Consider the following 25,280-nt stretch of genomic DNA (forward strand, 5'->3'; position numbering starts at 1 on the left):
ATATAACCCCAAACTGGCATTTATCCTCCATCTCCACCATGCTGAACTGATGGTTGTAAACAATGGGCCTCATTCATGAAAAATCATATTTGATCGTAAACTGTGTGTAAGAACGTTTCCACAAACAATTCTGTGTCAGCTTCATGTTCTTTCAGACCCATGGCATTGAGTTGTCTTCTCACAGTGGAAGATTGACAGAAAAACTTGTGGATTTGTTCAGATCTGAAGCAAGAGTGGAGCTAGATTTTTTCCTATCTTTCAAAGACTTACAAAGTACTGTCTATTTTATGGTGATAGGTTGTTAGGATTTGCATTTTCCCATTAGCTTGCAATAATCACCAGTTTTGGAAACTGTGTTTTCACTTATTTTCGTTCGATTTTCACCTTCCATATGCAATTCCGTATAGCCTAAATCTAATCCCATCAGAAATATCTCTTTTGTCTCAGTGTTTTTCAAAGGTTGAGGACTTATGTGTGGTGGTTGATTCCATGTGAGTTTTTTTTTTTTTGGGGGGGGGGGGGGGGGGGTGCGTGAATGATTGTGTGGGGATTGTGTGCAACAGAATCCTTGTGGCTTGTGATATTGGTACATATGAACAAACAGTTGAATTATTTGACACAGGGAGGGGAATGGGGGAGCTGGCTTGTTTTGAAAACACAACAGCCAGTGGCATTTCACTTTTATCTCAAATTGCCAAACAATAAAGCCCCAAAAACATGCATGAACTAAAACAAGCCCAAAAAACCACGAGCAACTCTTTAAGTTTAACAGTGACTTTTTGGTTAAAAAAAGAAGCCCATAGTGGCGTATAATAAACGTACTTGGAAGGAGAAGCGATGGGCAGTGCACACAGCAAGATGACGGATGTATGAAACTTTGACATTTGAAAAAAGAATACAATGTATAGTGTGTTGCGTACAGAAATAATCAACTAACGTGGGCTCACGGTGTTCTAAACAATACATGTGGAGGCGGCTGCTTCATACAGAAGTTGATATCCCTTGGCAGTTTTTCTTCTAATGAGTGATGTTTATGATTGTGGTTGCCTATTGGCTCTCAGAGACAATAAACATTTTAATTGATGTGAATTTGACCAATAGTTTGAACTGGCTAAGGTTAAGCAACTCCACTAGTTCTGTGTGTACAGATCGCCATATATCTCACGGTGTTACAAATACTGCAAATTCCGTGTTTGGAAATCGGAATACCATGCATTAAATACAAAACATCTTTTTTAGCGGGGGCAACTCTATTTGGGCAGGCTGTCCAAATAAAGTCAATGCATGGGAAACACTGTTTAGCCGTTTTAGATGCACAACAAATATAGATGCAACAATGCAGCTAAAGTGTTTTTTGACAGTTGTTTGAAGAGTCACTTCAGAAGTCAAACGGTTCTATCATAATGCTATTGATATGTTCGGTAATAACTTCAGCATTTGTTGGGAGGACAGCTGTAACATGTTTGTTGATTAGAAGGACGGAAGTATGGTGCCCAAAATGAAACAATGGAGTGGACGAAAACTTATAGATTTGATATTATGTGTAGCGATGGATGGTTTTCTGTAATTTTCTGTTAAGTATATGTTTCCTGCATTATTGTCTGAAGCTGAAAAAATGCACTGAATGGCTGATTTTACTGGAAATTGAATAAACAAAAACTTTTGCACAGTTCTGTATATAAATGGCTGCATGCCCCAAACCATGACAAGCTCCTTTTGTTGAGTGCACTCATCAAAGAAACATTTAACACCTCTTGGAATCGGCTTATTCCCTTGTTGGCTTTGATCCTTTATTTGCTAATGTGGGGCATGGTTCTCTTTTATTAGTTATGTTCATGTCACAGGCTTGATTTATTGTTTGCTGTAACTGCCAAATCGAACAGTGCAGGAACTTTGCCAAGAAATGCTGTAATGATGCGCATCACATTCTGTTGAGAAGTAAATTCCTTTTTGTTTGTGAGGAATGTTCTTATGTTTTAAACGCCAGAGGCACGTACACATGTACCTCAAGCTCTGAAGAAGTTCTGGAGATTCTGGCATCCACTAACACTGAAATACCTGGGCTTACAAAGAACATTAGATGTCATGACTGGAAAATTCTTTTTAGTGCTTCCTGATGTTGAAGAAGGTGTTTGCTTGTGTGCGAACAGCCTTTAATGTTGCAGTAAAGATTGCAGCCAAAACTAAGACTTCATGTCTTTCCTTACAGTGCAGAACGGAGTTATTGAGTTAAAGTTCACCCCAAAATAACACTTTTAAATTCCTTTTCCTACCTCAAATATTTTAGTTTGGCCTGAGGTTGGCAGCTCTTCACAGCCTGTGGTTGCAATTTCCACTGTGTCTTTTACAGTTTGACCAGCTTGTTCATGGATTTAATCCGTGCCCCAAATCATGGTGAGTTTTTCGGTTCTTTGGGGACTTTATTTTCCGTTTGTTACATAAAAAGGTGAATAAAATGCCCAAGGAGCCAGTTTAGAGTCTGACTTGGATATTTGCTATTATTCAGTCACTACCTGACTGGTGACCACACACCATAACACAATTTCATTCATCAGGAAGTGATCCCCGTTGTCACCGTAGTGAGTCATCACCATAGTTGCGTACCATAGAAACACTTGCCTCACAACTAGTAGCTGCTATTTTTAATGACTGCAATATTGGGATAATCTCCACGATCTGCCAGCTCTCATCACGTAGCCCGACAGTGTCTGATTATTTAGTGGGGGTCATGTTGGAGGGAAAACTTGGTAGTTGTCAAAAGGAGCACTCTAAAGTCACAATACTCACTTTATAATGTTAGTCTCTCTCTCCCTCATGCCCTAGGCTATATAGGCCAGCCCCCCCGCCAACCCCCCTTTTCAGTTTCACATTACGTACAACACATCCACAGCCACGCAGCCTGTGTAGCTGACTCATTCTGTTGCTGCTATCAGCAGTTACATCATAAAATAAAGACAAGTGAGCCAGTACCTGTGGCATCCATGCATGCCCAAACCATAACACCCCCGCCACCTTGTTTCACAGATAAAGGGGGTGCTTTAGATTTTGAGAAGTTCCTTTTGGCCTCCACACTTTACTCTTGCCATCACTCAGATACAAGTGAATCTTGGTCTCATCTGCCCACAAGACCTTTTTCCAGAACTCTGCAGGCTCATTTAGGTACTTCTTAGCAAACTGTAAGCTGGCCATTCTGTTTTTGAGGCTAACTCATGGTTTGCTTCTTGCATTGTAGCCCCTGTAGTTCTGTTTGTGAAGTCTTCTGTGGACAGTAGTCACTGATACATCCACGTCTGGCCTCTGAAGGGTGTTTCTGATCTGTCAGGCAGGTGTTCAGGGTTTTATTTTCATTATACTACTATATATATATTACTGAGCTCACCAGTGCTCTCTTTCTTCTTAATGATGTTCCAAACTGTTGATTTGGGTAAGCCTAAGGTTTGGCCTAGTCGTAGCTTCCTTGCCTTTCATTGGCACAACTCTGGTCCTCATGTTTACAAATTCCAATAATGGGCTCCAAAGGCAATAAAAAGCCTAGAATCTAGACTAGATATGGAAAGCTCTCTTATACTTGCACTAAGGAAGCAAGTGAACAGACCTGACTAATGAGAAACATATGTAAAGCCATTTGTCCCAAAATTTATGGTGCCTAAAAACGGGGGGGGTGCTATGTATAAAAAGTAAAAAGTTCTGTAATTTCTGCATGGAGAAACCAAAATGTATACTAGTATGCTTTAATAAAAAAAATATGCTTTTACCACATGTGAACAGTCTGACTACAAAAAATTGTACTGAGTAATGGTAAATGGTAAATGGACTGCATTTATATAGCGCTTTAATCCAAAGCGCTTTACAATTGATGCCTCTCATTCGCCAGAGCAGTTAGGGGTTAGGGGTTAGGTGTCTTGCTCAAGGACACTTCGACATGCCGAGTATTGAGCCAAATCAAGCAAAAAATGTGTCTTTGTTTCAAACATTATGGATCTCATGGTATATAGTTGTCCATATTCTGACTGATATTTTGTCCAGCAGACTGACAGGACAGTGGTAAAGTTCACTCAAAGTTTACCACTCAGTAACCACCCTCTTTTCTCTTTATTTAGTGGCAGTGCTCGTCAGTTCCTTGTGGCGAGATCAGAGTTGAGCAGACCAAAATGACAATGAGAAGTTAACTTTCTTGAGGCCCCAGACATATTTACTGTGTGTTTTATTCAGCTTCAAATAGGGATGCCAGGAGTCATTTCAGGACCAGAAATGATGCTAATAATACAGCCACCATCCATCACTGCAGACAGCAACCAGTTGGCACATTCCTGTTTCCAAAGCTTTGTGGGCTTGGCTAACCCTTCATACTGTGAGGTTGTTTATCCTCAGCAGAAGTGTGTGTGTGTGTGTGTGCGTGTGTGTTAGTGAGATAGAGCGTATATAAGTACATTATGTATGAGTGTGAGAGGTTAAGCTCCGGTCCGGTGTATTAAGGCCCCAGCGGTAGACAGAAGGAATGATAATTGATGGTTGAGATTTCGTTGGGATTAGTGGGCCTGGTCGAGGCTTTACCCTAACCAGTCGTTGCGGTGTACAGTTGCTCTACACCACAGTCAATTGTAAGGACAGAAAGCTATCCAGAATAAGTTGTTGGTTTGTTGCAACGGTTTCAAAGGTGCAGAACTCAAGTTTGGAGTACATTTTCAGGGTCAGAGTGGTCTGTCGCCAGATTGCAGGGTTTGATGTCTGACCTCAGGCGCCCATCGTTGTGTTCAGATGGAAAGCCACAGGTTATGCAGCTTGCAGCCTGTTTAACAGTGTGTTGTGACGGTTGGCTAGTCACTGCTGCTTTATTAATGCTGCCTTATTCCTTAGGGCATGGTACTGTGTACTGAGGTATGAGGTGTGATTGTTATTTCCAGGCTCTCTTCTCTGCACCTGCCTGGCTTAGTCAGGGAACAAACAAATAGTAATAATTTTTTATACAGTGTATTTTCTTTTCAAAAAAGGAGAGCAGCCTTCTGATGTATTTTTTTTATTTAATTCAAATGGGGGAAAGCAAGAGTGGGGAAAGAGAGGGTAATACTGTAGATAAAGATGGGATCACAGTAAAGAAAGAACTGTGGCAGAGAATTGAACCCCCAGCTGCACGGCAGGATTTGTATTTGGCTTGAGACTGAGCCACCCTATGAACTGCACCACACAGTCTCCCCTGACATAGTATTCCTAAGAAAATAATAATCATAAAACATATTTCATACAAAAACTTCATAAGATATTACATTTCGGTATGTAGCAGATGCCTTTATCCAGTGTAACTTACACAGTTTGTACGTTAGCATACTCTCTGTTTACGCTGTGGGATATTTCACTGAAGCGGTTTAGTTTAAGTACATTGCTCAAGAGTATAACTGCAGTGTCCCAGCTGGGATTTGAATCTGCAGTCTTTGAATTGTAGGACAAAGTCCTCCACATGCTCGTACTCTGCACTGATAATGCAAAGGAGCGCTCTACATTCTCATGTAGAAATCCAACTGGCAACCTTAGAGTAGGCTATATAACTAAGAGTAGGCATTACAAATATGTGCAGGCTTTACTAATCAATTCTGACATTTCTGAACTCAAAACTGAAGTGAATGTCATGATCAGTGTACCTATGTTTTCAGTTATTTTCATTTTTTGCGTAAAAATTGCTGGATCCTGCATTAATGTGAATTACTCATACATTGCATTGATACTGGCAATAGTTCGCTTGGAAGCGTCTTTATACTAGACATGTACTAGTTACTAAATTCATTGAACTACAAGGCTAGGTTTCATAAAATTGATTAAATTGTACCTGTGTCACCTGACAGTTTTGCCCTGTAATAATTTTGCTAGATAGCTTGTTCTGGCTTTGTATTAATTGAGGAATGGGATGACTGGCTATCAATAGCTTGCTATTGTTGTGAATTTTCAGTTGTCTGTTCAGTTCAAAGCACTCATGCCCCTGGTATAACCAATGGTGTTAACCTGACTTATGCATCCAAAATGTGCTTTTAAAGACAGTAGTACTTTTCTGGAGCATGGCCAGGGCCATACCCACTTCAGTCTAACTTACATGAAAAATATACAACAACCAAAAAGAGATTAAATACTGTGAAACTAGAATTTGCAATTTCATTAATGGGACTTAATATGGTGGGAAATGGAGTGCAAAGAGATATTTATTATTGCTGTCAGTGTTTTCAAATTGTATCACTGGTTTAATTCCAAATTAAATTTTATTGGGTAAGCCTACTTATGTCAGCTGCTAGTACTGCACGTTGCAATAATGTGTATTATTTTAATAATGCAAATGCTTTTTTTTATTAGACTGTTCTTGTGTTCTGTGTTTTTAACTGCTGTTAACTGTACAATGCTGGTTTTTTTCAGGCATAGCCCTGATGTGTAACTATGGGTGCCTTCTACAGACAGGATAATAATAAAAAGACAGTCCTTGTTTATTTTGGCAGATCGTTAGATTAGTTTATAGTTAACATAGTCACTTTTTATGTTTAGTTTTTCCTCATTTTTTATTTCTTCTTTTTGTCTGTGGGGAAGAAAACATTTCCCAGATATCTATTGTTAAATCACATCTTATTTTTCATTTAGTTTAATATTTAACGAAATGTTCAGACATTACAAATGTACTAGGTTCAATAAAGTTTTAAAATAAGGACCTTAACCTTTCAAAAAATGCTATGTTCATGCGGGGTTTAAACATGCTCTGTATGTGGAGGAGGATGGAGACCTGTTTTGACATTGTCGTGGTGGCAGGTGTGATGGGTGTGGGTTCAGGGCGTACAGAAAAGACGTCATGTGAGCCTCACTGGAGGAGGGCTTGGCAGCACTCACAGCCTGCCTGTGCCATCCCGTAGCTTTCATCTCCCTGCCAACCCAAACGGAAAACGTCTGAAGGAAACATGGGGCCTTATTTATTTACCCTGTTATTTTGGTATGCGCAGATGGTGCCACACGCACATTGCATATGTTAAATAGTATTCACCACTGAAAAGCACGTTCAGGCCCTCTTTTGGCGTTCAGTTCTGCTGCAGAAACGCACAGTCAGCTTTTGCTGCTTTTAAGCACCCTTTCGGAGTTTCATTTTATTGGATACATAAAACAAAAGTAAGCGATTTGTGCTTTCTTGAGGAAGTTTTGGAAGTTCTCTTGTCTGTTGATGTATATTTTCCTGACTGGGAAAACACAATCAGCTGCCTACCTTTCTGATGTGCTGTGAAACAAAGCTAAAATATACTTATTTTTAAAAATGTTTTATGTATGATTTTGAAAATCATACATTGTTGGGATACAATATTTCGTATTTGCTTTAATTTGTACCCCCATGTTTTGTAAGGTATTTTTAATATTAAGGTGTAAAGAAACATTTAAAAAAGTTATATGTAAACAAAAAAAACAGCTAATATTTATTTTGACTCACATTTCTATTATGGATAAGGTTAAACCAAATGGGTGTGAGAGCTTGATTGTGCATTTGTACGAGAGGGGTTCGCAGATTCACATGCAGGTTTTTGTTACAAGAAATCTCTTGTTCAGTTAAGGTTGCTGAAAACAAGTTTGCCCATGATGTTTCACATTGACTTAGCCCCTTAGTGGCCAGGACCCCAGTGTCCTGAGAGTCTACTCGTAATGAAACCTGTTAGTGTTATAGATATATTAGTAGATGATACATGGCAAATACACCATATAGCCTACAAAGTTTATGCATGCCACCATTATTGTGTAGCTTGTCCATTTAACAAACACCCCCTCCCTGCAGTCTCACCTGCAACTACACCCTGAAGCATGACACACTGGAAAATAGCATCTGTCTGGGAGTTCCTTCACCACCAAAAATTTGTATTTCGTTGTAGCAACAAGATGAAGCTAACAGTCGCCCAAAGTATGCCAATAAAGCTGTGAAAAACTAAATAGCAAAATAAATATAAATTTTTTTTGGAATTATACCTTGTCATTCTACTGTCAATATCTGCGACTACCATTGGTTTTACACATTTTTCATGATTCAGTGGCAATTTATTGTTTTAAGCAATCTGTTTGAGAAATAAACACGCAAATAGAAAATGAGGTAGGTATTTACATCGGCCATGTGGAAGATCCCACTTGCTTTTTACACCATTATAACTCTTTTCAGTTCATATTGGTTTGATTGATAACTCTTATCAGAAGAAGACAGTATATACATTCCACTGGTAGATGGCACATTTTATTTTTTAAATTTATAACAGCTATTGAGAGCCAGGTGTAACGGCTGAATATTTGCTTCAGCAGAGCATTGTGCAGTCAACAGCAACGTTATGCAATAATATACAAGCACTTGTTGAGGTGTAATTGTTGTTTTATTTTAGTTTTTGGAAGATTTTACTATTTTCACGAACACATCAGTGTGGCTAAAGCACATATTTAGGGAGTGGGTCAGAACAGGAGGAGGAAGCATGAAGCAAGGATATATGTGAGCATGGCTAAAATGTACATACTACTGCTTATAACATCTCAGTTATTAATGTTGTGTCTTATTTTTGATGTATTCGCATTGGTCACAATAGACAAGTGTTGCAACAGCCTTTGCTTATAATGCTTAGCATATTTGTATTGGGGACTTACTAATAGATATTAGTATGGAGGCATTGTTTATGTACCCTGGGTAGAATTACGGTAGTGGCTCATTGTGGCCTGTTTTGCTTGAATTCCTACCACTCATAATGAAATAGAGAGTCTTTAAAGAGGTTTGTGCTATTCTCTAATGCTGGAATTTCACATAATGTAGTGCAAATGTTCATAGGTGGCTCAATCATGTGTTATGTTTGATACATCAATTTACTCTGATGCTAGAACATCACCAACATTTTTCTGATGGTGGAATATTATTTAATTGTAATCTTATTGTAAATAATGTGGGGTATCTTCATGGGCTATACTTAGGACATGGAAAATACTCATTCAAATTCACTGTGTGCTGATATGTGCTACATCAGTGGTAACCAATTCTGTTCCTGGACATTGACCATCCTGGTTTTAATTTGGCACATCATCCCTAATCTGGCACATCTGACTCCACTATTTAGCAGCTGAACACAATCTTCAGCTATTGAATAAGGTGTGCTTTGTTAGGCTTGGAGTGAAAACCTACAGGACGGTAGATCTTTTGGAACAGGGTTGGTTACCACTGTGCTAGATGAACATTAAACGTCCCTTGGAGTGATCATAAATAGTAACATTTGCAAAATGTCATCCTATCCCCATCCAACGAAAGACTGTGTGCCACTTTTTTCTACCTAAATTGGGAATATAAACAAATCTATTGTATTGTAAATGGTACATATGTCTTGCTTCATTTAAGCCATTTTGAAGCCTCTGCAATGCTCACATCTGGAGTTATAAAGCCTCAAGTAGAGCACCCCCTAAATGGATGAGGATTTGCCAGATTTGGCATCTGTACTAAGGGGTTAACAGCATTAAATGAACACAGTGTAGATTAGGACCATTGCCATTTGCTTTGTCTTTGCTTTGTTTAGTCTCAGCAACCAGGTGGACCCCTTTCAGCAGTTACCACCCCACTGATTCAACCTGTCAGTCTTGTGAATTAAAAATGAAACCTGCTTATAATTGTCATTTTCTTACAACTCATTATAGAACATGAAGCACTGATGTCCTGGCATACCCTGAGATGTCCTGCATAGCTATTTCTGACATAATGCAGCCTTAGCAGAGTAATAATCCGAAAGTACACACTAAAAGTGCCTAATTAAAAATAATGATTGTCACAATCAAGGGGTTGCAGTTTTGGTTGGGATAAAAACAAGCAAACACAGATGGGCCCAAGACTAAGGTTGTGAACTCTAGCCATCAAAAGAAAGGCACGCTTCACCCACTCCTGGGACCAATGCTGCTGCTTGTGACCAATCACAAAAATAACTTTTCTGTCTGTTTCTCAGAAGGGTTCTCGGTAAAGAAAATAAAATGAAAGCTGTCCCTAAGACACCGCCGGCACTAGGATCTGCCACACGGCTGCCCTATCCAAATGCTGACCTGCACCCTTAGTGATGATTGTTTTCTGCCTGTGAATTGGTTGCCGAGGTTAACACAGGCCTCACCAGCTTGCACGTTGCAACCTTCTTTTCTTCCCCACAGGTCCCTCCCGAAGAAGAGTATGGAGAGCGGATTACCAAAGAACACTACCGTCTAGAAGGTAGGCCGCCTGGGTCGCTCCCCGCCTAATCCCCAGAATGTGTTGATTATATGGCTGTGAGCCAGGGGAGGAGTTTGAGGTGGCCGGGGAAGAGTCAAGCCCTGCCTGTGGACTAGGTCCTGGAAGGCCACGTGTCTGTTTTTCCTCCCCTGCTTAACTGTTTGATTATCTTCAGTTTTCTCAGTTTGACATTTCTTCCATTCTGTTCTTCAAATAATGATCTTAAGCTGAAGCTTGCGCTGGCACCCCACATTCAGGACATACATTTCCGCTGCACGTGTCAGGAACCTCATGTGTGTAATTCTAAACAGAAAATTGAACTAATTAAGATAATGGGTATTGATTGAAAGAAAATACAGCATGCATCTGGTGCTGCAGAAATATGGTTAGCTCCATGCTGTTAACTCTTGTATTAGCTGTTATGCTGAGTCCCATCTAGCCTCACTGTTGTTCCCATTCACTTATTCCCATTATTATTTTCCCATTTACTGTACCCCACCCCCCTCCATCTTTTAAATCCCTGCCATTTAATCTGGATTTTCTCCCGTGTGCTTTGTATTAAAGGCTCTGATGTGAAAGATCATCAGGCCCCTTTGGCTTTTCTTTGTGGCTTTCAGCAAAAAAAGGACAGTCCAGTGAAGGGATTTTTTACAAGATGTTAAGGGGGCTTCTTCCTGGCTTCTCTCTCGCAAAGGTCTGGTGGTCATTTTCACTCAAGCCACCATCTTGATCTTAGGCTCATTCAGAATGTTAGAGTGAAAACTGCCGTGACTTAAGATGGAAGTATAATCACAAGAGCAAGATCTGGTTTTTTCCAGGAATCTGTTCCAGTGAAAAACAGGAAGTGATTGGAATAGCAGGTATGCCATCCCGCCAAGTTACGCCTTGGCGGGGGCATGCCCCATACCTATACAGCACCGAGAGTTTGGCACTTTTCAGGGTTCCCCACAGAAATAACCACAACAGCCACAGACAGTCAGCCCTTAAAAACATTACATTCTGTACATTCTCACCCCATTTCAACAGACAGAATTCATAAACAACTTCACATGTCCACACAATAAGCCCCAAACTAAGGGGATTTTGCGTTTTCTCCTTGTTCTTCTTCTTCTCCTTGTTTTTCTTCTTCTTCTTCTCATTCTTATTTTTCCTGCCGCCTATCCCACAAACAAAATGTCTCCCCATTGGACATTTTACCAACACCAGCCAAATCTTCACCTACACGACCTAGGCCTGTGGCCTAGTGGGCAAGGTTACAGTCTTGGGAACGTGGGATCCTAGGTTCAAGCCTAGCTAGGAACACATTTCTTTAACCTGCTTTTACCCTCACTAATAATTGTCTACTACTTCTCAATTATTGCTTTTGCACCATATCTACCCGCCGTTCACCGAACGTATACACTTAATTATGACGTACCGTCTGCACGTTCAGTTATTAACCGGCTTCAGTATTGCAAAGCCATATGGATTCAACGGGAGCTCTTCTGTGCTTACTGGCCTGTGTTCTTCTTTAAAACCAAGGACAGGTTTGCTTATGATATTTCACGCATTGCATAGCTATGTCATGGTGCTGCACTAACAAAGTCACAGACCGGTAAACCTCCAGTTGAAGGATTGAATCCCGCCTCGCCCTCAGGCAGATAATTTCCTCTTTTACACTAACGTTTTCTTACGCTTATATTTGCCTTACCAAAACTCACTCACGGCCACCCATATGAATTTCATGACGGCAAATGTATTCATTTTATTAAAAAGTTACACCAGTTCACCACTGTGCCATTTCTAACTATATTTCTTTACCTGGCTACCGTACAAAACCTTCTTATCAGCAAACACCACGTTTCTACATTCATGTTACCTCGCCCTGTTCTCTATCTAGCCACATACAAACAATTACTATGTATGCACGTTCTGCAACTCCCCATTATTATCCCATAATTATAACTACTAGTACTAAACATGAGAAAAGCACATCAGTGCAATAGATTTCACACGTTACTTAACCCTCCACTTTAAAGACCAATGCTTTATACCGACTGTTATATATACCGTTCAATAAGGAAACTAACCTCGCTCATGGTCACTTCATTTACTTCGCACTATAGTATGTGATCATGTCAACCTTCACCTACATGCCCATTCTGCTAAAAACATATAGTTTCAACTACGCAATTTCATCATTTCTCCTAATTTCTCTCACACTGTTGTTATTTCCTCATATGCAAAGCCTGCTGGGACATATGCGTCTGCTCCTATTCTCCACTATCAAGTTTTCCGGTTCTAGCTTAGCAAAACAGCGAATAGGATTCCTACCTGTACGTTGAAAACTTGTTTTTTATGAGATCTCAATATACATCAACTACATTTTCACTCTTATTTGTAATGTTTCCAATCTTCCTCTCTCTGTTGAAGTATCTGTATTCACTTTCTGGTTATGCAGCTCCAACACACATCCATGCCATCTTATTACACCCCCTATGACGCTTGCTCTGTCCCTGGGGCTGAACCTGACACACGGCCAGCAGGATATTCATGCATCTAGTGATTGCTTGGCTATTTGAACTGTAATACTAGTCTGATAGATGCTGTATTTAAGATCCATTGGAATGCATGACCTGTGACAGAAATTAATTCCACAAAAAGCTGAAAGTGGCTCTTTGAAGGCCAGCACAGGTCAGGCAGGTGATCATTAAAGTCCTGTACTGGTGGGACATTATATGTGTAAGGCAGTTTATAGAAGTGTGCTCCTTATCTCACCTCCAAAAGAACAGGGAGTCAGCAAGTATGATAAAAAGACAGTGCTCAAATGCAAAACATCCAATTGGATCAGCATAATGTAAAACGTAGGTTCTCCTTAATACAGTATAACCATACAAACTACCCTGTGGCATAGGTCCAACAACTAGACACAATTCCAGCCTGTTCATCGATAGTTGCCATCCTGTTCCTCCAACCTGCCAGCAAGAGTGTTTGTCTCATTCATCTCCTTAAATTTGGCAAATTAGGTTGTAATTTCTGGCCAGGCTCATCACTGCAGCCACGGACACTCTTGGAAAATACCCTTCAGAGCCATACCCTGCCTCCCTGGTTAATCCTATGGCGCTATAACTATACCTCGACCTCAATATGCAGACTTTAAACCTTCTTCATGGCTTGCATTGAAGTCACCTGGCAAGAGTTTAAAAAGTCTTTATTCCCTCCTCCCACGTTCCAACTTGTGCTCTGAAAGTGCAGTGGGAATTTATGTTTGGGCCCCTTTCCAGTTAGTGCCTTGAACTGTAAATTATGTATGTCTGAAGTGCTAAAATTCCTCAGAGAACCATTATAAATATTAGTTGTATTGAATTTCTTTTGGTCTCTGAGGAACAATATTATGTGTAATACTTGTGTGTATTACTTGGAAAATGGCATACTGGGTCCATGGCAACAGAATTGTCTGTCTAGAAGGGAGATTATAGGCTGTAGGTGCCTGTGAAAGGCTATGTGCGCTGGCACGGTTTCAAAGCCAGGGTTACTTTAAAAGTAGAACTCCTTCAGCGGCCAAGTCTATGGTCATTGGTGTCCAGTCTCACATGACCATTGATAAACACATCTGATGCAGAGCTCCCTTCATGCCGACTGCCTTCAAAGTCAGCAAGTATTTCCCTAAAGGGATGTAGGGGTGACTGTTGATTAAAATATTGTGTCTTTCATTCCTCTTGTGATAACCATCTCCAGGAAATACAGCTTTGTACATAGCAGATTGACCGTCCAACATAAGATTGACTGTGTGCAATGTCAACTCTGATTGGCTGTGTGCAATTGCACCTCTGATTGGTTGCATGCAGTGTTACCTCTGAGTCCCTCAGATGATCAAAAGGCAGAACTGATGTTATTTGCTTCAAACTAAGCAAAGCTCCCCAAGACCTTTTCGTTTTTTATCCTCCCCATTTTCTGCTGAGTGAAGAGATGAGTCTTCTTTGATCTGTCGAGAGCAGCGGGGGTAAAGAGAAAAAAAGGAGGCTGTTGTTTTTGGCCTTTTGGCAAACTCAACAAACAGTGTTTTAAAATTTAACTCTGCTTAATTAATTACTAATTCTGTTTTAAAGCTGTCTGATCCTTATTCAAAAGGCATCTCAGAGTCAGAGAGGGAAACTTCAAAGTGCGGTGGGTGGAAGGTTGGCTTTTAATGTGCCACACACACCTATGGGAGAGCGCCATCTCTGCGACTCCACAATGCCGAACCCCATCTGTATCGTTTATCACCGACATGCCGGATTTGATGGACAAAGGCACAAACTAAACAAAGCACAGAGCCTTTGAACCCAGTGGCAAACAGGATGACGGCTGTTTGTACATGCGGTTTTGCCGTCAATCTTTTTTCCTCTCTGTTCAAAGCTGATCGTTTTCCAGAGCATTCATTTCCATAAATTTCCTGTGGGGTTACGGATGCAAAAATAAACAAATGAATAGCCAGCAGTGCACGTCGCATGTAGGCTTTGAAAAGCAAGCATGGCGTGGCTTTGGTGGGCCCACCGGAACGATGCCTTGAAGTCTTAATGCAAGGGTTTGCTCTGGAGTGTAGGCATCTATGCAAAAGCAGACAGGGACTTTGCATAGCCTCTCCCTCCTCACATGGGTATTGATGCCAACAATGGTTGCGTGCTTTGGGCGAGCAGATACTGTCTTCATATTGAGTATCACCTCTTTAACGCCTTCTTCAGCTATTCTACGATCGCACTGTACTCTCTGTCTTTACCCATTAGCCCTGGAGAAAGCGGATTCATAGCTGAAGCTTATGTGATTTGTACATGGGTTTTATACTTTTTTGTGATTCTGTAACCCCCCCCCCCCCACAAATACACACACATTAATTTTAATGTGTGCCCTCCCCACCCCCCCACAGTGGCACTGCCTCCAGAGAAGACGGACAGCTGCTGGGCTGAGGACAAGATGCAAGAAAGGGGGGGTCAGGCTCCTGTGGTGGCTAAGAAACAGCTCCAGTTTGAAGTGAGTGTGGAGCAGCGGTGGGGGTGGGGATAGGGGGTTGGGGGTATGGGCAGATGAAAGGGGGCTTGGTGGATATTCATGCATCCCTGAAGAGTTCACATAAGCAGCTATATAAAGTAGAACTGAATTTGGAACTTGATGGTATTTAGATTTAGAATTGATATCATTCATGTGGATAAATCGGGCAACTTTGAACATTGCGTTTGTGCTTTAGGAGCTGGAATGCGCTGTCTCTCTGGAGGAAGACAGCCGCCAAGAGTGGACGTTCACTTTGTATGACTTTGATAACAATGGCAAGGTCACCAGAGAGGTAGGGATTGGTGCCCTCTTGCATCCTTTCAGAGTTGCATGCTGGCACTAATGTATAGTCAGGGCTGGACATCAAGGAATTTTTTAGCTGGCAAGCTTACAAGCTGGCGAAACAATCTAGCTAGTTACAAAACAAAATTTATTGCAACTAACTTAGACCTGCTTATTACATTGGAAGTAATGTAATATTTTTCTGTCTGTTAAAATAAAGGCAGAATGTGAATTTTGCCTCATAGTCGCTGTTTGACGTGAAAATACAAATTTGTGCGGTACAGAGGAAAAACAACCAAATTGATACAACTATCCCAATACTTTTGCCTTTAACTAGTAGCCTACAGGCCAGGTGCATGCTCATGCATATGCACATATGCACGTACCCCCAAACACAAATTCACAAGCACGCACACACACTCGCTGTTTTCCATACGAGCTCCCCAGTTCTTTCTTATACGGGCATTCACATATCTCTGTAACCAGCAAACCCAATTTTGTCACATCAAACTCCCTACATCTCTATGCTGTTATGGGACCAAAATCCAAAAAGTTCAGCATTTCTTCCGAGCTGCTTAGATGCAGAATTCCGGATTGTAAAGATCTCGAGGCCTTGTTACTTGGGAAGGAGTTGAAATGGCACGGAGACATGGAAGCAGTCCTCCCCGGCAGTGCCGCCGGCTCTGCCTCACGAGACAGCAGGCACACTTTCTTCTCCTGCCGCTTTCATTTCTCTGCACAAATAAAGGAAGCACCGAAAAACCAAAAATGACAGAGCCCTTTTCATGTTGGCGGTTTGAAACTGTATCTCGAAGTAGCCTCTGAAGAGCACCTAATAGTCCTTGCCAATGTGCAGTCTGGAAAGGGGGAAGAAGCAGGATATATCTTCTAAAAGTCTCTAATAGGAACAGAAACAGCCCCATTTTAGACTCATTTGCAGACCTCGCTCTCAGCAGCATCAGTCAAAGGAGCTGTAATTACCTTCAGAGGGAAAACGCTAATGAGACTTGAAACGTATAATTAAACCAAATGGTTTTTTTGATCTTGGGAGGTCAATGTCATGCTCTTCCTGAACATGCTTTTAAGCCAGAAGGATCTACAGATTTCAGACATCTTGTGTCTTCACACAAGTGCGCAATTTGAACAGTCCCCTATGGGATAGCCCTGAGTCGACAGGCGAACAGAGACATTGCCTTCAATGTCGCTCGCTAATGCAATGACATGCCCAGAACACCATAAATGGCATCTTCATATAATTATTTATTATCTACACAACCAGGATATCACCAGCCTGCTGCACACCATATATGAGGTGGTGGACTCTTCAGTGAACCACACCCCCAGTGCCAGCAAATCCCTGCGGGTGAAGTTGTCTGTGTCCCCCGACTTCAGCAAGAAATGGAGGAGCTCTCTGCAGAGCGCCACTGGTATGAGAGCCCCATCTGCGCCTCGTGCTAACACCCCCACTGCCCATTCATTTTCACACCAGCCAAAGAATGCTCTGGCACTCACTTCCCCAGTTTCTTTATTGCAAGTTGAGTTTTTAATGATTAGAGTGGCAGCACAAAGAACCACCCTACACACACGTACAGAAAGCACACTTCCCATCAAATTGTTCAAATACTCCAGAATACTTTGGAACAAACGTGTGCCTTTTGATATCTTCAGCAGTTCTTTCCCTCATCCTAGCTCAGAGCTAGTTGGGGGAATATATACAGGTATGCTTTCACATCTAAATGTTGAAATAACTTTTTCAAACAAGATAAACTCTTTAAGCAATACTGGCAAACAAGTGAGTTTGTTTTTTACCTCACAACCCTATTTTTCAACTATTTTTCACAGAATTTAAAGTAGTGACTCTTGAAAACATTGTCGTCATGCTAATTTCCAACCACATTAGCCCTCCTCCCAGTAATACACTCCTTCCAACTGTTTTCATGCTTTGATTGGGTGGAAAAGTTTAAATTGGAAAACAGGTATTGTTCAGTTCTCAATAAATCTTTGAAGTTAACTTTCTTCAGACTTTCAGGCTTCCCTGACTTAATAACGTGCAATGAAGGTCAGTTTCATAATGGCGTGTACTCCCACAGAGACTCCCCGCTGCAGGCTAAAGGCATACAAGTGTGCCGAAGACTCCAAAAACTCTGACAAGAAGTCCCGGGCCCCTCTCAGGTAAAGAACATCCCACAGCCTGCGTTTTGCTCTGTAAAATACAATACAATAAAATAAATAAATAAATGAATAAATAACTGAACATAAATATTAATAGATATTAATTATGCATATGTACAGGCATATATAATAATTCATTAATTCATTTTCCCAAAGTCTTTCTACAACTAGCAGAATTTCTGCAAAATAAATCAAATACAAATTTGTTTACAGCAACTTATTAAAGAACTTAATTACATAAAACTGCTTATGATCTTTATGGAACATGGCAGGAAATGGCTTCTTGCAGTGTGGCTACCTATACCTACATCCAGTCTGCCAAAATGGTCATTTAATGGGTCAGCCAGATCAAATACATTGGCCATTTAGGCCAGTCATCATACTGAGCAGTTTGCCATTCATTTCTGCTTGAAATACCATTTGTAAGTGGTCTAAATACATATTTAGTCTGTTGCTATGTGCTCAGATGCCTGGATGCATGATCCTTGATGTGTGAAAACCAAGTTGGGACAGAGCAAGACAATGGGAAATGCTGCAGACAAAAAAGCAGTTGTGTGCTTCTGCAGTGCATACTGGGATCAGTGCACCAGCAGACACATCTCACATACAGTCCATGAAAAAAATAAAATGGGAATTTAATAAATCAGCAACCCTTGCAGTGACCTTTCCTAACTGGATAATTGCCGTCATGGTCACAGATGGAACGCTCCCTAAGCATATGGGAGTTTTTTTCCCCGTCTCGAGGCACCTCTCCCTGTGCAAACCGTCGGAGTGTTGAGCCCGAGGACGCGACTGTCCCTTGTTAGATCTCCCCTCCTGCTGTGAGCGGGTTCAGGCGTGAAAAGGAAACCTGCAGGAGCCCCGCTGCCTGTCCCGCACAGCTGCACTTTGATCTTGCCTCCCACGCATCGGGGCTTCTGCCGCAGCGGAACGCGGGGCTTTTATCCCGATCCGGAGGTGCCGGGGCCTGTCTCGTGCCTGCAGCAGCTGTTAGATAGGGAATGGAAGCTATCTGCTGTCCTCCTGCCCAACGGCAAGAGCCTGGGACTTGTAGCCCACCTGTGGCTGGTGGACAAACCGCATGATTGGTTGCTCTTTCGATCTTTACTATTTACGTGTACCTTACCGTGTACTTTGTGTGATAATTCACTGCTCAGTGGAAAGTAATGGCAATTGCTTCTATATACTGCAAGTACAGGTTTGAAGGTATATGGAAAGAACTGTTTGATGTAACAACTGATGAAACAATTTTGGATGACATGTTGTCTGACATTTAAAAAATAAATTACTGGTTTAGTTTTGTGTTCTGGTAGCTAGACAGTTAGGCTAAATTCCAACTACCTGACCTTACATTACTGCCCAGATTGATTATTTTTACTTCATAAACATAAATTCACATATTTAGATCATTACAAATGTATATTTTCTTTTAACCTAATGGCACAACGTAGACCATGCTTATTGGTCCCACTCTGTTTTGTGACTTACATTACTGTACATTATTTGTTAGAAGGTTGTTAGAAGTAGAAATTGATGAAATACTAATTTTAAGTATTAAAATGAACACAATGAATACTGTGAACATAGTGCTAGCAACACAAGTATAAAGAGACATCATGCATTTTCTGGTCCTGGAGATGCAGATATTTCCAGATGTTATATCAGGACCAGCACAAACAAATGCATATTTCATGAACTCTGACCTTCCAGAACAACCCCTGATTAGCACAATGTGTCAGTATTGTGTGTAGCATCAGTTAACATCAGAAAGGATTTGCATAGGCTTTATGTAGTGTTCTGTTTTCAAGTGTAGACTGTAAAATATGGACAGATTGCTTTGTGTATGTTTACACTTTCAGAAATTTGTGATGTGACACATGGCAAGATGAAGAAACACTGGGTTAAATTACACAAATGAATGTAGGAAACGTAGGTTGCATCCCTTTGGAAAAGTGCTTGTTTAGTTTCGGTAAAATATATTTGTGAAGTATTTTATTGCAACTTGGCAGTTTTGGTATTCATAATTTAATGTGCTGACAGTTTTTAGGAAGTGTGTTTTTAAAGATGAATAGCGAACATATGTTTTGCATATGAGTAAATTAGCATACATGGAAATCCCTAGATTAAAGGGATCCATTAAAATCCCTCTTCTCCCAGACGTCACCATAGCGATCATCACACCCAGCAAGGCTGCCAGCGTCACTGCGTGGATGAAAACCTGGAGCGCAGGAACCACTACCTTGACCTGGCTGGCATCGAGAACTACACGTCACGCTTCGGGGCAGGTGAGCCCACAGAGAAGGTCGCTCAAAGTCACAGAAAAAAAATGCATCTTACAAAAGGTCTGTGAAACATGTTGACTGAAAGGGGGATGTTTTCAGCACTCTCCTTCAAACTCTCCACCCACATTCATTGCACGCAATGCAGGGAGAGGGTAGACTTTTTAATTCAGTAGTATTTGGCAATTTGTCAGGACTTGGCTCATATCACATATTGCATAATGTAGTTGTGCATTTTGTATATGTAAATAGATACATACTTATCCCTGAGGGGAAATTATTTGTTTTCATAAAAAAATATAACACATAATATCCAGTATTGCAGCATAACATATAAAATACAGTCAATATTAATACAAAAAAGACGCCTTAATAAGATGTTCCTTCAGAATAGGGTTTCCAACATGATGAATGAAAGGAGCTAACTGTACCGCTGTTTTTCTGTGCTGCAGGCCCCAGCGTGGATCCAGTAAAGGCAGAGCATCTGACACGGCCGGTCAACCAGACCAGGTCTCGCTCCCACGAGCCTGAGAACGGGCACTCTCACCCACATCACCGCCGGCCACAGGCCAACGAGGGCGTGGCCCACCGAATCCCCGTTCTCGATGCCGCCTGCCTCCAGCCCCGGGCCCAGGAGCCAGGGAAGCACTCCCTGCGCTCCCCAAAACCCCAGAGCCAGATGCCACCCCCACCGGCTGCTGGGAGAGCTGTTAGGAGCAGGGGCGCTCCCTCCCAGCCAGTGCTGCTTGGCCAGACCGTGCCATACCAGTCCTCCGCGCCCTACAGAAGGCATAAGCCGAGGGCCAAGGAGAGTCAGCAGGCCTACCGGGCCCCCAGACCTCCAGGGCCAGCACTGGAGAAGGAACAGGTGCGGGACCTGCCCAGCGTGCTGCTCTATGAGGGCGGGCTGGGTCAGGTGGTGCAGAGGCATGAGCATCACCACCACCACGAGCACCACCACCACTACCACCACTTCTACCAGTCATGAGCTCTGCCGCCAATCCTTCAGGACACCACCCACTGCACACAGACCCTGACGACTGCACAAAGGCCCTTCCTCCATCCTCTCCTGGGGCAGAGCCTCAGGGGGAGGAGCTGAAGCAGGCCCCACCCGAACTGGGAGACTGTGGCTTGTGTGTCTCCAAAGCCAGTGAGGACTGAGACATGGCCCGGTTCAGGTCCACCAGGAGCCATGGCACGATGCGGGCTTGGATGCATTTGGCTGGTGAGATTGGCGACATAGGGGGTGGGAGAGGGGAGTTTGAAGAAGGGCTTTGGTTCTCTCTTCCTCAGGACCGAAAAACACTCCTTAGCTGGGCTTCTCTGTCCCTCCTCCCAGAGTAGCTAGAGGAAGCCAGGAGGTCACTGGTGGGGACGGTCCGCAGTCCACTGGCTGATATTCATGAAGGAAGGGATAGTTTGTGGTGTACCTGTGTGGAAGAAGGGTGTTGTGGACCACGTAGCTCTAGGACCTGGTTCGCTGCAAATCTACTTCTGTCACTGAAGATCACTCAAAAAGCACTTCCTGGAGCAATTGCTCTAAAAATGACATTGCTGTTAACATCGGATTAAGGCATTCATAAGAATATCAAGACATTGAAGAAAATTTAAAAAGGAAAAAGTGTATGTGTGCTGAGAATGGAATACCCCAAACAGCTGCTAACTCTAGTGTTATGATTATTGCAACTATAATTTTTTATTCAGGTTTTATTTTCAACTACATGTATTAAATTTAGCCCATGGGATTTATTTTTCTATTCTTAAGTGATGTAACAGTAAGCTCCTCACATTTTCTTACTGTCAACAATTGTCAACAATATGAGCTTTACTGATGCTGTGTTTTTTATCCACATTATGAAAGCAAAGCTTCTCTCTATGTTATCTGGTATGTTCTCACAATATGTTTTTTGAAGGCCTCACCCTCACATTTGGAGTAACTGAAGTTCTTGTCCCAAGGCTACCTTATCGGAGTGAAATTCCACGGTTAGGGACAGTCACAGTCATACAAGCCACAGACAACAGGATTATTTATAAAATAGATACTCTTTCAGGTAAATTTCTATTCGCTCGATAATAGTGGTTTAACAAGTAATATTCGAGGCACTGATTGTGGGTATGTAGAACTGAAAGTTTCAGGCCAACAGTGATGCCAGTAGCTTATGGTATAATACAGTCACACTGAAATCAAATACACAAAGGTGGGTTAAAACCAAGATATGTTTGTAATATAGATAATTTCAGTCCTTAGCTGTACATTGCTGTCACCTTATTTAATAGGCTACTGTCATTTTGTAGCTATAGACAAACTATAAAATTCCCAGTAATCACTGTATTCCTTAGCCATAGAGATGTCCCATTTTGTCTCGTATTTCAATTTATCCCAGCAACCTTTAGCTACTTTAGTCAGTTGATTAGATAACCAAGTAGTCATAGAAGCCTCATGTGACAGAACAACTAGCACTGACTGTGAGATGAGAGAGTGAACATGAGGATAATTAGAGAGTGTCACTTAACCACGAGTTGACAAAAATCACAGTCAAATCTGAAAATGGCAGGGTTTCCAATCTTGTAAATGTATGGACTGTAGAAATTAACAGTGAAGTGTTCATGATTGCATAAATGTAGCACAATATGCTTTCAATTATGGAATCAACATGTATGCTAGCTAACTGTAATGTTGATCATAATTGGCCACAGTCACTTTGTATTGCAAATAATGAGTCATTATGTTATCTGATATAAGACTTTTGTCATCTGTCAGGATCATTTCTTATTTGTGGTTTACTGTTTCATATTCCAAAATAGGTAATTTTAGCAACACTATGCAGCTATTCCAAGTGCAGTATTTTATGCTATTTGCTACATCCACCGAGCTATACGCAATTAGGTAGTATAACTGGATTTTACAAAAGTTTCATTTCAGAGCAGACACTGGTCAAATTGAGCGGTCTTTACAATATATCATTCTTATAGGTTACCCATGTAAGATTAATGTATCTGCACAGTGCCCACTCCAAATGAAAGGAAATGCACTTATGGATTTTTATTACTTGGCTTTATTGATGTGTGGTATGTGGTCAATCAAACTGACTTTGCAATTTGTTCAGCTAAGTTGGTAAGTTCCGTGTAGCAACCGGCTATGCAGCGTGGTGGACATAGCTAGCATCACAATGTGTAAGATCAATAGGTGGCTGTATTTGAAACAAATTCCAATATCACCTCTGCATGAATTTCTAACTTGAATTTAGCAGCCTACCATAGCTAAAGAACAAAAAAAAAATGCTGTGGAACCTTTATCTCAAGTGCTTTTATTTTTGTAATGAATAGATTGACCCATTTCTTAGTTTATTAGACTGAAAATTTATTGAATACATTCAGGATGAACTTGAGAGACACCCATTTCCAAATGTTATCTTTTGGTCCACTTGTGGCTGGACCAAAGTAAATACAATGTATTGTTTTGTTGCGTCTGAATTAGGGATGTGAAAAACTCTGAAAACCATTAAACATTTACACGGTGCAAAACACGGCTTCCACATTTAAACAAGTTTTGGGGAGGGGGGGATTTTTTTTCTAAATTTGCTGCATTGCAGTTTAAACCGGCACACTACCCGAACTATAGCCAAGATGTGCTTTTATACACTAAGCTGCAAAAAAGCAGCCACAGAGAGGACATCAAAAGGAAATATGGAGGCCTATATAAGCAGTGCAAAACACAGAAAGGTGCCATATGATGAGTAGTACAGAAAGGATAACTTAAAATGTCTTGATAGGATAAAACAGTAATAAGGTGTTGGGTTTACTGAATCTTAAAAAAAAAAAAAAAGATATACAGTGCCCTCCTGAAGTATGGGAACAGTAGCCTAAATGAGGACTGAAGACAGAAATCCACCCAACACGAATATCAATTTAAAAAGGCTGCAGTAAAGGTCAAGAAAGGCATTTCCAGAGAAGATACACAATGATTGGTGATGTCAATGGGTCGTAGATGCAGCTGAAAGTGAGAAGACTCAACACAAAAACAGCTGTTTCTGTAAATTGGTAAATATGCCCATGTAAATAAAAGCTATTGTACTTTTGTCTCATATTTGTATTTTTATCTGAAATCAAAATGCCTTAAATATATAGCATAAATAACAATTTGTATTTTGCATGATTTTGCTTTTTTCCAGTGCTGTTGGAGTGTCAGCTCAATGTCGTAAAGATTACAATTTGACTATTTTCTGAATTTTGCTCAGTGAGACCAAATTGCATGTTTTCTAATACCATTCTTTGCGAAGCATTTTTAAGAATGTCATTTTGATTTTCACCACGTATACAAGCAGATGCCTACGTTATCACTTCAGAACTGATCAATGAAAATTTCCCAGGGTCTATACCACAACCTCTCTCAATTTTAAAAACTGACTCCAGATCAGCACTAATACTTTCAAAATTTGAGCCTATGACAATCTCAGGGAGAATACAAGAATAATTGGTTAGAAATTATTTAAATTTTGAAAAATATGTTTTTTTATAGAGAATTTCCTAAATATTAAGCATTTTTTTTACTTTTAGTGATGAAGCGTTTAGAAGTCACACGCCTAGTCTGATTAAAGTTTTGCGGCAGTTTTGCAGTTTTAATCTAATTGACTTATTGTTAATGTTAACTGCAACTTTGCTTATCGTTGCTTACAGCTGAAATTTTTGTTTATTTTGAATCAGAACCAATATATTCACGGACTTCCAAAACTGAGAACCAGTTCTGGAATCAAATCTCGATTTCACATCAAATGCTCAACCTGATTGCAAGTGAGGTGAGTCTCATCTGAAATGAAATATACATGCTTCAGAAGGTGTCCGGTGCCTGTGGATTCATCCGCATTGCTGACTCACTAAAGGAATATCCGACACATTCATTCAGGAGCTCACAGCAAACCCCAAAAAAACGGAATTGCAGTCGATGTCATGCCTTTGCGGTGCGGATGGATAATGTCAGTTTGCCTGGAGTCTCAATGGTAACATGGGGGAAAGTATCCGCCTGGATGGTAAATGGGAGAGTATCTGCCTGGAGTCCTGCTGCCATGTCTTGTCCTCAGCTGTCAGCGTTGCTGTCAACAAGCAGCCACATGCTGGGTGAAACCAAAGCATCTTTTCAGCCAACAGGACACACTGATACTTGGGAGGGTGGACAAACTCAGCTGTCTCATTCCACTCGTACTAAACGATACCCGTCCAGGCCTGGAGTCTCCTGACTGCTCATAACCAAATTCTGTAGGCGCCCTGTCGAGACTCATGCAGATCAGAAATGGGTCTTCCATTACATTACACTACTTCAGCGCCACCAG

The 25,280-nt window shown here is 41.2% G+C and overlaps 1 protein-coding gene across 1 annotated transcript in view; it reads left to right on the top strand.

Moving 5' to 3' along the window:
- Window positions 1-24,038, top strand: part of LOC135255067 (protein naked cuticle homolog 1-like) — a 49,696-nt gene extending 25,658 nt beyond the window's left edge. Inside the window, exons 4-10 of the mRNA XM_064335800.1 lie at window positions 10,156-10,213; window positions 15,099-15,202; window positions 15,417-15,512; window positions 16,782-16,929; window positions 17,593-17,674; window positions 19,832-19,959; window positions 20,406-24,038. Of these exons, the coding sequence (XP_064191870.1) occupies window positions 10,156-10,213; window positions 15,099-15,202; window positions 15,417-15,512; window positions 16,782-16,929; window positions 17,593-17,674; window positions 19,832-19,959; window positions 20,406-20,941 (1,152 nt within the window). The 3' untranslated portion in view covers window positions 20,942-24,038. The remainder of the gene's footprint in view (window positions 1-10,155; window positions 10,214-15,098; window positions 15,203-15,416; window positions 15,513-16,781; window positions 16,930-17,592; window positions 17,675-19,831; window positions 19,960-20,405) is intronic.
- Window positions 24,039-25,280: the final 1,242 nt, after the last annotated feature.

Source organism: Anguilla rostrata, chromosome 5 (genome assembly GCF_018555375.3).
Source record: "Anguilla rostrata isolate EN2019 chromosome 5, ASM1855537v3, whole genome shotgun sequence".
Lineage (NCBI taxonomy): Eukaryota > Metazoa > Chordata > Actinopteri > Anguilliformes > Anguillidae > Anguilla > Anguilla rostrata.